Here is a 15,949-nt window from a genome sequence, read left to right as displayed (position 1 = left end):
GATGTCTATCTAATTATGAACTTGCTTTACTTTCACGGAACACATTTTTGATGATAACAAACAAATGTAACAAAGTAACATACCAACACATGTTCTACGCCACTACATACTTACATTTAAATGTGTGCTGCGTCGGTTCAGCAATTCTCCGCAAGGGTTTTTGAAATTGGTCGGTGCGCAAAGCATTGTTGGGATTTTAAGGACACAAAGTATACCCATGTGCAGCCTCGAAATTTCCCCCAGACCAAGGACGCGGCCTCGGTGGAATTCCAAGTATGCTGGAGATTGGAACAGTCCTTCGGGTTACTCGATGACGTAGCATCCTTGAAATATTGGCTTGGAAGCCAGAATCCTCGAGATTGAGAAACGGCCTGGCGCCTGCAGGCAGGCTCCCATGGAGAGGACGGCAGGATTGTAATTTCCCGTGTTCAGTGAATGCAACAGAGGCAAGACACCAGACCAATCACCAGAGAGTTGCATGGAAATAAGCGTGTCTTATTGGCTGACAGGTACCTATCCTGTGACAATGTTTAAACTGTCAGTCGGATTCTGAGTTTTTGAAGATGGACATAAGAAAAAAATTTCTAAAAAAAATATGACAATTCTCAAGTGGTGGCTCACACAACAACCCCAGAGCCACCACCACCAGGTAAACAATGCCTATGTAAATGTCAGTAAACTTCCAAGTTATGCGAACATGTAAGCAAAGCATAAATTACAGTTACGTTGTTGACAATACTTTCAATCGCGTGGGTAAGCTAAACCGTTAGCAAGAGACATTAAATTAACACTTTGTCATACAATATAAATGCTATGTTTTTTAGCTTTACTTGGTGATTTCAAAGAAAGCGCTCTGGAAAATGTTGACTTACTGTCAGTGTTCGACATGAAGCTAGAAGCTACCTTACATTACACAGTCACAGGGGAGTGATTTGTAAAATATCCATAAAGAAAAGGAAAATCTGTTTACAGTTCTGTTTCATATGGGTGTTGAAAGATCTATCCATATATCTTAATTCTGCTCTTAAAGTGCACCAGATTGATGCTTTTGACTTCAATGTTTAAAAAAAAGAATCTTTTTTTTTTTTTTTAAATAGCATGCCCCCGGACCCCCCTAGAAGAGGTGAGGACCCCCCTAGAGGAGATGAGGACCCCCCTAGAGGAGGTTAGGTCCGCCCCCCACTTATCAAAAATAGCACTTTACCCCTGCTTACACATGCGGTGAGCTGATTATCGAGCATTCATTGTAACAGTTGCAGGTGTACTGTGTATGTGCGTGTGGGGAGTATTGCAGTAGAAAATTCCACTGTAGCCCGGTACTTTAATGTACCTTAATGAACTGTGGGCTAAGCCCCAAATGTTTCCAGGTCCAGGAAACGCCCCTGGGTGGGTGACACTGTTGGTGATTTATTCAGATTTCAAGGCGCACTTAACCAGTATAGATACCTATCCTATATAAACTATATATTTTAATCGTATTCAAAAACAAAAACGGACAATTCCAGGTTATTAAATTGAAGATAGACATCAGCAGAGCATTTAAAAAAAAAAAGCACAACAGTGATTGTTCTCAATTTTGTCAAAGTAGCAATAGGCAGACTAATCAATACCGGAAGTGGAGTGACAAATTAAAACCGTCATCAATCCGATTATTGTATACATTTAAAAAGCGTTTTATTATGGAAAGTTTGCGGCCGGAAGTAGTGTTGTTCATTGTTGCTAACTCGACATTTCGGTTCAACATGTCTTCTTTGCAGACTCTGCTCTGTCATTAGAAACGTCTGGATATTTCGTTAAACTACTGCGTTTGGTAAGTAGCTAGCTCTGCCAGTCGTATGTGTTTGATGTCGATGTAGCTGTTGTGTAACTAACATTAGCTGTATTAACGACACCGATGTATCCGTTGTCATTTGACTGTTATTGTAAACCGGTGAACGCTTTAGGCTGGAAGTGTGCTTTTTGTTTAATCTGGGAACATGGTTGTTGACCTGGTTTTACCTGACCGGCGGCGGATGACAGATGACGTAGCTAATAAGTCTAACGTTAGGTTTGTCTGAGTATTTTATATCCCTTATGGTAACGTTGTATACAGTAATGTTGTGTGCAATATTTGAAAAACAGCCATCAGTGACGTTATGCTAGCTAGCTGTCATTAAAGGTTAGCATATTGCCCTAGCTAACCTTAACATTTATAATTCGTGTCTGAACATGAGCATTACGGTATTAGCTGGAGGTAAGGTTACCTGGCTATTTGTTAAGCTAACCATTTGCCCAGTTAAGGAGATGTATTGTATTGTAACATCTCGCTAAAGAAACTCAATTAGACTTCAGATATATTTGTTCCACCAATGTATTTGTCACAGAACACAGGTTGCTGTGGGCCGTAACCATGCCAAAACAAGAACGTTAGTTGTTACTCGTTACTTTCATACAAACACTAGCTCTCTCGTAGCATTCCCAGTCTCACTCCAGGAACCTCCCTCCATCCCGACTCCCAACCAATCAGAACTATACTCTCTCACTCAACTCACAGCCACACTGATATTCTGTAAATCTCATATAAACATAACAAACATACACACACACACAATCAGTATAAACATAACTGTCGCCAGCTCCTCGGTGCAAAATATAATTGACCGTATGTTACCTGTATTAAGATAGCATGTGCGTAGTTAGCTAGTAGTTTACTAAGTTGTTCTAAGCTAGCAAGACATGAGCTATTAATATGTTTTCTAAAAGGGAGGGTCATGATGTGACAAATTGTTCTCATTAACACGCAATGATAACGTTCGCAAAGTAAAGTGATTAATATTGTCATGTTTGTCTTTACAGGTTAGCATAAAGCTAGCGGGCCGTTGTTAGCCAGGACCCGAAAAGCAGCATCATCATCAATGGTGTGTTTACATCACGGAGCCGTCACATCTTCCTGTGTCCGCTCCATGAACCATCTCCTCAGCTCTCATCACAGTGAGTGTTTTACACAGTCCCATCTGTTAACACGACTGTAGCCTATACATCACACCTGCCAGTCATTATTACTCTGCCCCCCTCAGGCTGCACATGTATGGCGTTTGCGAGGCTCGGAGGGGAGTTCTGCCAAGCCCAGCACCTGCTGCTTATTGTGAACAGGAGAACCAGCTAGGTGCGAACACTGCCATTGACGTGCACAGGTTTGTATTATAAAGGATGGTGTAATGTCCTTATGTAGCAGTCCATGGACTGGAGAGAGTAGGGGACAAATAACCATGTTAATACTAATACACCGCTGTATACATTGTAATATCAATACTTTATATCAGTGTTTCTCAAACTTTTTCATACCAAGGACCACTTAACCAATAAAAAAACACTCGCGGACCACCTAACTCCCCAAATATCCAAAAACAATATACCTGCCTACCACTCCAACATACAACAAATTACAGACTAATAATGACAGTTTATCCTTCTCTATATCGCCTCGTTCACACATTAAATCAACAATACAAACAGATTATATAAGCATTTTGTTCAAATGCGATTTCAAATGCTCAGGTTTTACACCTCTTATGAAATGTAGACTACATTTATTACGGAGTTTATGTCCGAGCCAACAGACTCACAGATCGTCTTTTTACTTTATGCAAAATACACCGCATGTAGTACGACACAAACCTCCGCTGTGGATTTTCAAAACAAAATACAGTAAAACTATGGTCGCAGGCCCAAGTTCAACTCTCTGAGGTCTAAGCCATTTGTTCACGTGTTAGGCTCGTGTGAGCTTTTTTTTGTAAAAATGCTATTAAAACATGAACCTTGGTGACCATCGGGCTGGCCAGCATGGTCTGCCTACAAAACAAAAATAAAAGATCGTTTATGCAGCCCCAACAACAGCCTCTGATCATCAACAGACTTCATGCAATGCTTCATCGGATGCATATATTAGATAATAATCTCTATCTAACTACTAAAACATCTAAATCTACTTCCAGCATGATAAATGTTCATAAAAGACATCCATTGTTTGTTTTATACGCTTCTTGAAATCTAAAAAAAGACCACATCATTTTTCTAGAACAGATTACAAATCCCCTGAAAATGGTACAAACAAGTGGCAACATGCGTGACAAAGGTGTTGCACTGAGCTATATCAAGCAATCAAAAGTAAAGCTAGCTCCATTGCAGAGATATTCCCGCGAGAGTGCGGAAAACTTAAATGTATTTATTTAAAATGTGAAATGTTACCAATATACTCACGGACCACTAGGGGGCGCTCACGGACCACCAGTGGTCCACGGACCACACTTTGAGAAGCACTGCATTATAGTGCAATATGCACACTTTAACTTTTTTTTCTTTTTACTTTTAATGCATTTTGCATATTACTCCTACTTGATCTTTTTTTGTTTTTAATTCTTAATATTTTATATTCTAAAATAGAGCAACTGACTTTGAAATAAAATGTCCCCCAGTATAAACAAGGTAATCTGATGTTAATTTTGTCGACTATATAATGTTATTAAATTATTTAATGAATCGTCATCTCAAATATCATTATTAGCTTTTTTCATCTATATTAAGTTAGTTTATATGTAGTAAAATGTAGCAATTGAAATGCAATTTCCCCCAGGATAAATGAAGTGTTCTGATACTCAAGTTCATAAATGTGTAATAAAATACCCTGGCAAAGTAACTTAATGTAATATATAATGTAACAAAAACCAATACGTCTGGATCCCTTAATGACCTTCTCCGTGTCCTCGTAGGTCCTTACTGCCATCCTGTTGAACCCATATGAAGACGAGCCAACCTTCCGCCTGTCAGCTGTCCTGGGGAGTCGGAGAGGCTTTGGCTTCATCCCAGGAGTTTCCTCACAGCTCGTTTCCTTTCCTGAGCTTCCTTTCCTCTTCTACTTGGATCCCTAGACGTCTTCTCTGAATGGGATAGGATATTTGAAATAAAGGAAGGAAGGACAGACCTTTTTTCTGTCATCATTCTTTTCCTGGGACTTTGAGCATCTTCTGCCTAGTCTTTTAGATAATATTTTTTTGTTTACCAAGCCAATTTTACTTTTTCCTTCCTTGCCAAGAATTGTTGAATCCCCCCTCCCGATTTTTATAACGACGTAAGGCATAGCATATTTACCTCGCCCATAAGTTTTATTTTTTTTGTTTTGCGTTTTTTTGACCAAATGCAATTTATGTTTTAGTGAAAACACTTTTTTTAAAGTTTTGAATTTTAAACATCCAATCACTCCTGTCTGTCTCCATTATTTGAAGCACAGTTCTATTTTTCTATACTAATAAACCTTTTGAGGGTGTAAAAATGAACCGCCCTGCCCCCGTGGAGATCTCTTACGACTGCCTGAGATTCCTGATAACGCACAACCCCACCAACGCACAACTGGGAAGGTTTATAGAGGTAACATACATTTTTATAATAAACCTATATCCTTTATTCATTTTTATTTTAGTTAAGAACGAAGCAACCATGACATGCTTTGTATTTTTATGTACAGGATCTGAAGAATTATAGAGTTAACACCCTGGTGAGAGTGTGTGCTGCTACATATGACAAGACTCCGGTGGAACAAGAAGGTATTCATGTCCTGGTGAGTGACGGATCAGATTCATTTTTATTATAGTTTAATTATTAAACCATAGTTATCGTTTAAGTAAACAGATTATATATATTTTATAGCCAAAATATCTAGCCATGTTTGTTTCTCTCTAAGTCCTGTTGTCGCCATTTTTAACTTAAGTAAGTTATTGAATGCTCCTGACGGCTCATCGTGCTGCTGCTGTCTTCCTGATAGGGTGTGCACTGTAAAGGAAACAAAACGGCTACATTAAAAAAGTCTAGTTTATAATATTTAATTTCCTATTTTTGGTCAATGAAAAAAATAGAGATTTTTGTTAAGATTTTGATTTCAACATTTTAGTCCCGTTTCCTTTCGCCAACCATATTGCATTTTGATATAGTCTCTGTTTGTGCTCTACTGTTGCCATCTCATCATTCTTCCATCTTAAATATAGTGAAAACGTTTTTAGTCAGAGTTTTTTTACATTACATTGCATTTAGCTGACGCTTTTATCCAAAGCGACTTACAATAAGTGCGTTCGACCAACAAAATACAAACTTGAAGAAAACAGAATCATATAAGTACATCAGGCTTCATAGAGCAAAAACATTTCAAGTGCTACTCAACTGGCTTTAGATAAGCCAGCCCTTTATTAGTATACAAGTGCTTTGTTAATAGTTCCATCGCTCGAAGTGGAGTCGAAAGAGATCAGTTTTCAGTCTGCGCCGGAAGGTGTGTAAGCTATCTGCTGTCCTGATGTCAATGGGGAGCGCATTCCACCATTTTGGAGCCAGGATAGCAAACCCACGTGTTTTTGCTGATGGGAACTTGGGTCCCCCTCACAGCGAGGGTGCAGCGAGCCGTTTGGTTGATGCAGAGCGGAGTGCACGTGCTGGGTGTACGGTTTAACCATGTCCTGGATGTAGGAAGGGCCAGATCCATTTGCAGCATGGTACGCAAGTACCATTGTCTTGAAGTGGATTCTAGCAGTTACTGGAAGCCAGTGAAGGGAGCGGAGGAGCGGCGTGGTGTGGGAGAATTTAGGAAGGTTGAAGACCAGGCGAGCAGCTGCATTCTGGATGAGCTGCAGAGGTCGGATGGCACATCCAGGTAGACTAGCCAGGAGGGAGTTGCAGTAGTCTAGGCGTGAGATGACGAGAGCCTGGACCAGAACCTGCGTCGCTTTCTGGGTCAGCTGGGGACGCATCCTCCTGATGTTGTAAAGCGTGCATCTGCAGCAGCGGGTTGTAGCAGCGATGTTTACAGTGAAGGACAGGTTGTTATCTAGGGTCACACCCAGATAGGGTTGGGTATCGTTTGAATTTCCACGATTCTGATTCTACTTTTCGATTCCGGTTCTCAATTCCGATTCTTTGAGGGGCAGGGTAAAAAAAATTATGAAGTTCTTGTTGAGAAAAACAAGCATATCTGCGTTCTCAGGCATACCAGGAAGAAATGTTTGAACATTTGAAAGCAAAATGCTTCAATCTGGTGCACTTTAAGCAGAATTACTAGAGAATAGATTTAGGGGGTACAACTCTAAACACCCATATGAAAAGGATCGGTTTACATTTTAATAATCAAATAAGTATGTGAACATAACCAATAACCCATAGCCAATAACAAATACATGTAACTTATTTTATTTTTGTTGTTCATTCATATCTTATTTGACTATTTTATTTATGCATATTTTTTTATCTCTCCAGTTTAAAACGATATGTCTGGTTTACTGTCCTATAGTATACATTGGAATGATTTCAAACCTGTTTTATCCCAATAATTATAAAGGAGTGCCTTGGAAATATGTGTTTACATAAATTGTGATCAAACCCTTTGAGACCCACTGAGATAACTTAGACTAAAGTGAACTATCTAAACACTCAAGAGTCCTTCACCTCACTGAGCTGTAGTTATCAGCCTCAGTCTGACTGGAGAGGACTCTCCCTCCACATCATTGTAGAAACATCTTCTTCTTCCGTTAGAGCAGCTAGCACCAGATGCTAATAACAACAGCGCCGGTTCCAGTGCACCCTCTCTTTCTCACTCGCACTTTGGCTGTGAGCCAGATAAGCCAACATCCCCCATTTTCATCACTTGCAGCGCCCATCGTACAGGCCAAATGAAACGTGTAACCGGGATGAAAAGGGTGTTACATTTACTTAATTATGAATGTTGTTACATCAAGGCCGAACATTAGGATGAGCACCAACGGTCAAAACATTTGTTTTCCCTCCCAGAGCTGTCAGCGCAGCGCCTCCACAGATCTGGCGCCCTAGGCGAACATCTATAATGCCAGTGCAACGGGCCGGCCCTGGTCTCAGGTTACACTGTAGGAAATGTAGGTACAACGCTACATTTCCCACCCGCCGCAGTCATACAGTAGGCTACGGAGAGCGGCGAGAAACATTTCCTCAGGCATCGAAAAGCGGAACCGAAATTCACATTTCTAAATGATGCCGTTGGAATCGAAATGTTGGAACCGGTTCTCGGTACCCAACCCTACACCCAGATTCCTTGCAGTCTGAGTCGGGGAAACAACAGAGGTGCCAATGTTGATTGTTAGGTCAAGAATGGGACAATCTTTTCCCGGAAGGAAAAGCAGTTCAGTCTTGTCAAGGTTGAGCTTGAGGTGATGATCAGACATCCACTGAGAGATGTCAGCTAGACAAGCAGAGATGTGTGTGACGACCTGGGTCTCTGAGCGGGGAAAGGACAGAATTAATTGGGTGTCGTCAGCGTAGCAGTGGTATGAAAAACCATGCGGGCTTATGACAAATCCGAGCGAGTTTGTGTACAAGGAGAAGAGGAGGGGACCAAGAACAGAGCCCTGAGGGACCCCTGTAGTTAATTGACAAGGGTCGGACTCCGACCCTCTCCAAGTAACCCTGTAGGTGCGGTCTTTGAGGTATGAGGTGAGGAGGGAAAGTGCAGAGCCTGAAACTCCAAGTTCTTGGAGAGTGCGAAGGAGGATCTGATGATTCACCGTGTCGAATGCAGCAGACGGGTCCAAAAGGATGATGACAGAGGAGAGGGAGGCTGCTTTAGCAGTGTGCAGTTCCTCAGTGACAGCAAGGAGGGCAGTTTCTGTGGAGTGACCTGCCTTGAAACCAGACTGGTGCGGATTAGATTAGATTAGAATCTTTAATGACCACACAGCCAGGCTGGTGGAATTCGTGTTCAGTGCAGAGTATTACAGCTTGTTCCATACAGTTCAACATACAATAAAAAGTACAACACACAGCACAGGGCAAAGACATATCATAATTTAAAATTCAAGGTGTGGTGGATTATTATTGTTCGATCCAGAAGGTTGTTCTCATGGAGATAGCAGGAGAGTTGTCTAAAGACAGCGCGTTCAAGTGTTTTAAACAGGAACGGGAGGAGAGAGACAGGCCTGTAGTTTATAACACCTGACGGGTTGAGTGGGTTTCTTTAGGAGAGGGTTTACTCTTGCCTCCTTGGGACTGTTTGGAAAGTGACCAGAAGTTAGAGAAGTGTTGATGAAATGGGTGAGAAACGGTAGAATATCAGGAGTGATAGTCTGAAGGAGGTTTGAAGGGATAGGGTCCAGAGGACAGGTGGTAGGGCGGGCAGAGGTAATGAGGGTAAGAACCTCACGTGGAGAGAGAGGGGAAAAGGAGGTTAGTGTGCGGGTGAAAGGAGGGTCTGGTGACCCAGCGGTGAGTAAAGGTGAGTCAGAAAAAGAAGAGCGAATATCATCAACCTTTTTTTCAAAGTGGTTAACAAAGTCGCTTGACCTAAGGGAGGAGGGGGAAGGGGCTTTGGGGGGGTCCAGGAGGGAGGAGAAGATGGAAAATAGTTTTTTGGGATTGGAATAGGAAGATTGGATCTTGTCTTGAAAGAAAGTGCTTTTTGCCTGAGAGATCGAAGCAGAGAAAGAGGAGAGGAGAGCCTGATAGGTTAGGAGGTCGTCACAGTGTTTGGATTTCCACCATTTCTGCTCTGCTGCCCGAAGGACGGTTCTATTAGCACGCAGTGCATCATTTAGCCAGGGAGCAGGAGGGGACTGACGAGCCTGCCGAGATGTGAGAGGACAGAGAGAGTCCAGAGAGGATAAGAGAGTAGAGAGGAGAGTTTCTGCAGCAGAGTTTGGAGGCAGCAATTGGAACGAGTCAGAGGAAGGGAGGGCTGAGAGCACCGATGAGGCAAAGGTAGAGGGGGAGAGGGAACGAAGGTTACGGCGGACAGGTGCAGGATGAGAAGAGATTAGTTTGTTATGTTTGGAAAGGGGTAGAGAGAATGAAATGAAGAAGTGATCGGATGTGTGGAGTGGGTTTACAGTAGGGCTGCACGGTATTGAAAAAAACTGACATCGCAATTCCCCCGCGGTATATATTGCGTTTTTTTTAACCTGTTAAACCCCAAAGTCCCGGCGGGTACTTTTTTTTTTTCACGACAGTGTCTCAGGGGATCGTAATATTTAAGAACCTATTAATGTGTTATACCAGATTAACGGAAATAATCTCAGCTAACTGACGATACAAACCATTTTTACCAAAACAAAACACAAGTCTCATAAGAAGCATCTAAATGACCCCTGAGCGAAAAATGCTAACGCACTTTGGCACAGAACTCAAGATAAAAGTACCCTTATGATTACTTATCGTAGCTGCACTTACAAGATATCCGATTAAAGCTGAGGTTCCACAGATTATTTAGGTATATAGTATCATCACTGAGTGATCTGAACTCGGATAGGGGAAGCAAACACAGACATCACAACACGTACCTTTACGTAGCTTCTAGGGGAGATGTCTCACCGTAGCTGTCAATCTGATCAAAAGACGTGTTCAATGGCATTAAAACGAGAAAGAAAAAAAACGCGGCTGTATCGGTTAATCCATAGGTTTTTAACGTCTCTGTATAAAAAAAATGATTTAATTTATAATCCATAGTTCCATTTTTATGTAAATATCGCAGAGCAAAAGTTAGCTGCTAATGGTAGCCACCAGAGTGGCTGCTGCTTCCGGTCTTGGCTATGCGGCAGTCCAGCGCAGTCTAACACACACACATTACCAAATAAGGAGTGAGTGTGACGCGTAGCCAAAACCGGAAGCTGCATACACTCTGGTGGCTACCATTAGCAGCTAACTGTTGTGCTCCGATTTTTACATAAAAATGGAATTATGGATTATAAACAATTGCTTCAAAGCCACAGATATATTATCAACCTATGGATCAACCGATTCAGCCGCGTTTTTTCTTTCTCGTTTTAATGCCATTGAACACGTCTTTTGATCAGATTGACAGCTACGGTGAGACGATCTCCCGTAAAAGGTACGTGTTGTGATGTCTGTGTTTGCTTCCCCTGTCGCTTAGATAATATACTTAAATAATCTGTGGAGTCTCAGTTTTAATCGGATATATTGTATGTGCAGTTTCGATAAGTAATAAGGGTATCTTTATTTTGAATTCTGTGCTAAAGTGCTTTAGCATTTTTTTTTTTTTTAATGAATAAAACCGCACATCCCTGCGGTGTGAATACCGCGCATGCGCATACCGCGGTTATCGCCATGACACACGGTATATCGTTCAGCCCTAGTTTACAGAGAGGTTAGAAGTAGCGCAGTTCCTTGAGAATATGAGATCAAGGACATTGCCAGCTTTATGAGTTGGTGGGGACGGAGACAGTGAGAAAGCAAAGGTGGTTAACAGAGATGTTAGTTCGTCTATCTTCCCTGTCTGGAGGTTGAAGTCTCCGAGAAGTACAGCGGGAGGACCAGTTTCAGGGATGTGTGAGAGGAGGTTATCTATTTCCTCCAAGAAGTCCCCCAAGGCGCCTGGTGGATGGTAGAGAACAACAATGGTTAATTGTATAGGATGGGTTGCTGTGACGGCATGGAATTCAAAGGTGGAAGGAGTGAAGTTAGGTAGCTTGAAGAGGGAAAAGCTCCATTTGGGAGAGAGCAGGAGACCAGTGCCACCTCCTCTGCCAGTGGGTCTGGGTGTATGGGAGAAGGAATATGCTGTGGAGAGAGCTGCTGGGGTGGATGTGTTGGATGGAGTAATCCAGGTCTCAGTGAGAGCAAGGAAATCCAGAGACTGCAGGGAGGCGTAGCCAGAGATGAAGTCAGCCTTAGGAACAGCTGACTGGCAGTTCCACAGGCCGCCTGAAACTAGATGTTGGATCTCAGTGGAGCACGTGGGATAGACGAGAGCAGGCCGGTTATATCGATTACGAGATACACAGGGCCAGTGATAATTGCGAGAAGACACATAAACAGGAATGGAGAAAATACACATGATTATAGCATGAGGGGCTAAAAAATAAAATAAAATAAAACACCAGCGATACTTAGCTCAATCAAAGTAGGATTTGCCTCCTCTTTGCCTCCCTCGTGACTCCCGCAGGACTCTAATGTCTTAGCCTGTCTGCCGCTCCAGGAAAGTGCTACCTAAAATGGACACCTGATTGCTGAGTTCTCACAGCTGTGGGGCCAAGTCCCTTTAATTAGTTCACTCTCTGCAGCTGGTGGCCCTCAAAAGGGAAATCGAGACTGGCTTCCTCCTGACTTGTTATTGTCTTTTAAGTCAATTACATTAAACCCTAAGTTATAAAGTTATGAGTTTAACCCTTAATACAGTTACACCTACTCAATAAAGCTCTTAGTATTCTACAAATGTTTAAATCAAAGTTAACCCTAGCAGTCAGTTAGTTCAGTTTAAAGGTTTCAGTCAAATTACTTGTCCCAAGTTTCTGCCTGACAGACACTGTAGCGGTTTTGAGATTTAAAATCACAATTTCAGTCAGATCAACTACAGAGCATTGATACAGAGTACACACACTGGAACAGAGAAGTCTAAAAACAGAATGTTACTCACACAATTCTAGAAGTCTCCAGTTGCTTTCCTATCAAAACGATCACTAGTGAACACTGCTGTAACATTCTGGAATCAGAATGAAAGTGGACATTTGAAAATATGTTGCAAAAAATGTAAGAGATCAAGAGTGAGCTTGTAAATATTCACTCACAGCGCCGTGTACAAATGGGACTGGTCAAAAACCTTTGGTCCTTCAGAGCTCATTAACTTACATTTTCTCAACTCCCAGTTTTAGGTTCCGCCTACTTAAAAAAAAATATTTTCATAGGCATATTGTAACAGACCGTTACGTTGCATAATAATCTCTTACACTATAATCCTCACCAACAAGCAAGAGGCACTATCCATAGTAAAAATGTTCCTTTCATTTATTTTAATGTAGAAATAAAACACTGTTTCTTGGAACATTGAGTGCAGAGCATCAGATTGGATAAACAAACAAAACTAAATATCAGCTTGTTCCCCCTCCAGGATTGGCCATTCGACGATGGTTCCGCCCCTCCGGACCAGCTGGTTGATGATTGGCTGAGCCTGCTTCAGACAAAGTTCAGGGACGAGCCTGGCAGTTGTGTGGCTGTGCACTGTGTGGCCGGGCTGGGACGGTGAGTACAACGGGACACGGGAAGTGACATGTTATCGTTGTGACATACTAACATCCTGCCACCATTAATTGATGAATCAGAATCGCAACTCCTTATTAGTCCCAAAGCGGGGAAATGTACTGTGTTACAGCAAAAGTGGCATAGCAGGTCAAAAAAGGCATGCAATAATAGAGAGTATTCTCACTTATTAATATAGAAAAGAGATAGACATTAGTAATAAAATACAAATAAAGACAAATAAGTACACAAGCATGAGAATCAGCAAAGTGACATTAGTACCATATTAAGGTGTTAAGGCATTATACAAATGTATGTCCACCAATTTCAGTCAGTTTTGTTTCATGTGAGTTTTTCCAAATATGCACTGTTGTTTAGACCAGGCATTTATTGTCAGTTCAATTCAATTCAGATGTATTTATATAGCCCAATATCACAAATCACATTTGTCTCAGAGGGCTTCGAGTTTTTATATTTTAGTTTTTTAATTGCTATGCCTGTCATCTTTGCTCTATGTGTTTGTGTTGTCTCCTGGGTTCTGTAGTGCCCGGAGTCTGTCTTCTTATTTATTTTTCTCCCAAACCCCATCCCCTCAGGAAGCCTTTGCCTCCTGTCAGGTCATCATTGTAAATAAGAATTTGTTCTTAATTGATTTTCCTGGATAAAGAAAGGTTCTACTACTACTACTACTACTACTACTACTACTACTACTACTACTACTACTACTACTACTACTTCACAAATCAACAAACATGAATGATAATGTAAAAACAACAAACATATCTGAGAATATAGTAAAATGACAAGATAAATGTGAAAATAGCAATGAATGGGTATATAACACAATGACACAAATACAGTTGTAGTAATTTTGCACAACTCTCAGGTATTTGATTTTAAAACTGCCATGTCACTTTAATCTGTGGCTAAAGGGACCCAGGTTACAATTGGTTTTAACTTTCTAAAAAAACAAAACGGAGCAAAACCTTTTATTTTTTATTTTTTAACACCCGTTGTGTAATATTTCAACATTTTACATCATTTTCATTTCTTAAAGTTAAGGGGAAAAAACACAATGCCCCCACACACACACACACACACACACACACACACACACACACACACACACACACACACACACACACACACACACACACACACACACACACACACACACACACACACACACACACACACACACACACACACACACACACACACACACACATTCCTCCAAAGACGTCGCTTCTGGATGCTGGATGATTTTGTGCTCCACTCCATTTACAGAGCTTTGTATATTGTGCACCCTATTATGTAAATCAATGTGTACATACTATTTCAATAACATTTTCAATTTTTGAAGTGTATTTGCTTTTCAAAATCTTTCAGTTTTGCAATATCATCTTCTTATAAACTTGTGACGAAAGAAGAATCTGTCCTCCAGTCCGGCATCTTTTCTTTACAGCATCTTAAAAGCTAAAGCGTCTGTTATGTGTCCTGTGTCTGTGCTCAGAGCTCCTGTGTTGGTGGCCCTGGCTCTAATCGAGTGTGGGATGGAATATGAAGACGCCGTGCACTTCATCAGACTGTGAGTACACAACACTGATTCTCCTGGCCTCAATTGAAATGTACCATCCCTGGAATTGCTCACACATGCTGTCATTCAGATCTCATTTCTCTAGTTGATGTCTTTTTTATGTCAGGAAGCGTCGCGGGGCGTTCAACTCCAAACAGCTGCTGTATCTGGAAAGCTACAAACCTAAACTGTGTCTGCGCTCCAAAGACGGCAATGGACAGAGCTGCTGCATACAGTAGGAATCTACGAACCACTCGTCTTCACTGCTGCTTCACTTGAGACTCCTAATGTTAAATGGAAACGTGATATGTTTGGGTAGCACAAGAGAAAAGGAGAATTCCTGCACACTGTTGTCATTTTAGCGAAATTCATTTGTAACGTTTCTGTCCTCGATTAGGTAAAGACTCATTTAGGCTTGTGAAATCTATTAAAACCACTTTTCCCAAATTCAAAGCACCAGAAATGTCTGAAAGTCTTTTACGTAACAAATTGACCTCTATAGAGAAGGTGTTAAATGTTTTTATTTTTGCTTTTGGTCTGTGAACTCACCTTAAATGTAGCAAATATACACATATTTAGCTCATTAAAGAGCAACTCCACAGTCAAGCAAAACGTATTTAAACTGTGAAATCAAGCTTACGGGACGTTAAAGTAATAATATAAATCAAAAGTTGACTGTTGTAAACAGAGTTGCTTTTATTTGAATTGAAACCTGGGATCAAACGTTATAGATATGTCTGTATCAGTAGTCAATATGTTTGATTTTTGTGATGTTACAATGATATGCAGCTTGCTATTTGTTCTAAGCTCCAACACTACAAATAAAGAATGAATAGCTGGCAGTGTGTGCTCGCTGGTTTATTGCCCATCAATGATTTTTGTATTCCAATATTCACTCACTGAGCAAATCGATTCTCCGTAGCAGATGATAACAGAGAGTTAGAAAGCCTACAACATTAAATACATTTGCTAAAAGAAGATCAGAATATGAATAAGTATGACATATGCTGTATTAATCAACAATACAAAGTACCTATCTACTGTGAAAAGTACATAGTTAGTCATAGGTGCTTCTTTAGAACAGAAACATGTTGGTTGTAAGTGTTTGACACTGTCTTTTATAATATTACAAAGACAGGAACATGTTAAAAGGTCAGTAGGTGAATGTATTCATCAACGAACACTTGTGGTAGGTTGTCCTATTCGCTGTGCAGGGTGAAAAACATTTAAAAATAATCAATATACCATTCTTTATTGATTGGCTAAAGTATGCTGTTCTTTCAGTGCACATACATAACGTTTAGAGACAAACTGTTATGGAGTGGCAGGACATGGGATGTGCTATGAGTCGCTAACATACAGGAG

The 15,949-nt window shown here is 41.0% G+C and overlaps 1 protein-coding gene across 2 annotated transcripts; it reads left to right on the top strand.

Annotated features, from left to right (window-relative positions):
• Window positions 1–1,667: 1,667 nt before the first annotated feature.
• LOC117467909 (protein tyrosine phosphatase type IVA 2-like) lies at window positions 1,668–15,422 on the top strand. 2 transcript variants are annotated; one of them, XM_034111830.2, is made up of 8 exons: window positions 1,668–1,810; window positions 2,836–2,970; window positions 3,057–3,145; window positions 4,749–5,403; window positions 5,501–5,593; window positions 12,881–13,011; window positions 14,522–14,596; window positions 14,712–15,422. In XM_034111830.2, the coding sequence occupies exons 4-8, from the start codon at window positions 5,308–5,310 to the stop codon at window positions 14,821–14,823; spliced, it is 507 nt and encodes a 168-aa protein (XP_033967721.1). In that variant the 5' UTR covers window positions 1,668–1,810; window positions 2,836–2,970; window positions 3,057–3,145; window positions 4,749–5,307; the 3' UTR covers window positions 14,824–15,422. The 2 variants fall into 2 exon arrangements, with proteins under 2 accessions (XP_033967721.1, XP_033967720.1); XM_034111829.2 differs by having other exon boundaries at window positions 3,057–3,173.
• Window positions 15,423–15,949: the final 527 nt, after the last annotated feature.

This window comes from Pseudochaenichthys georgianus, chromosome 22, assembly GCF_902827115.2.
Source record: "Pseudochaenichthys georgianus chromosome 22, fPseGeo1.2, whole genome shotgun sequence".
Taxonomy (NCBI): domain Eukaryota; kingdom Metazoa; phylum Chordata; class Actinopteri; order Perciformes; family Channichthyidae; genus Pseudochaenichthys; species Pseudochaenichthys georgianus.
Note: the sequence above shows the minus strand (reverse complement) of the source record. Positions and strands in the feature narration are given on the sequence as shown.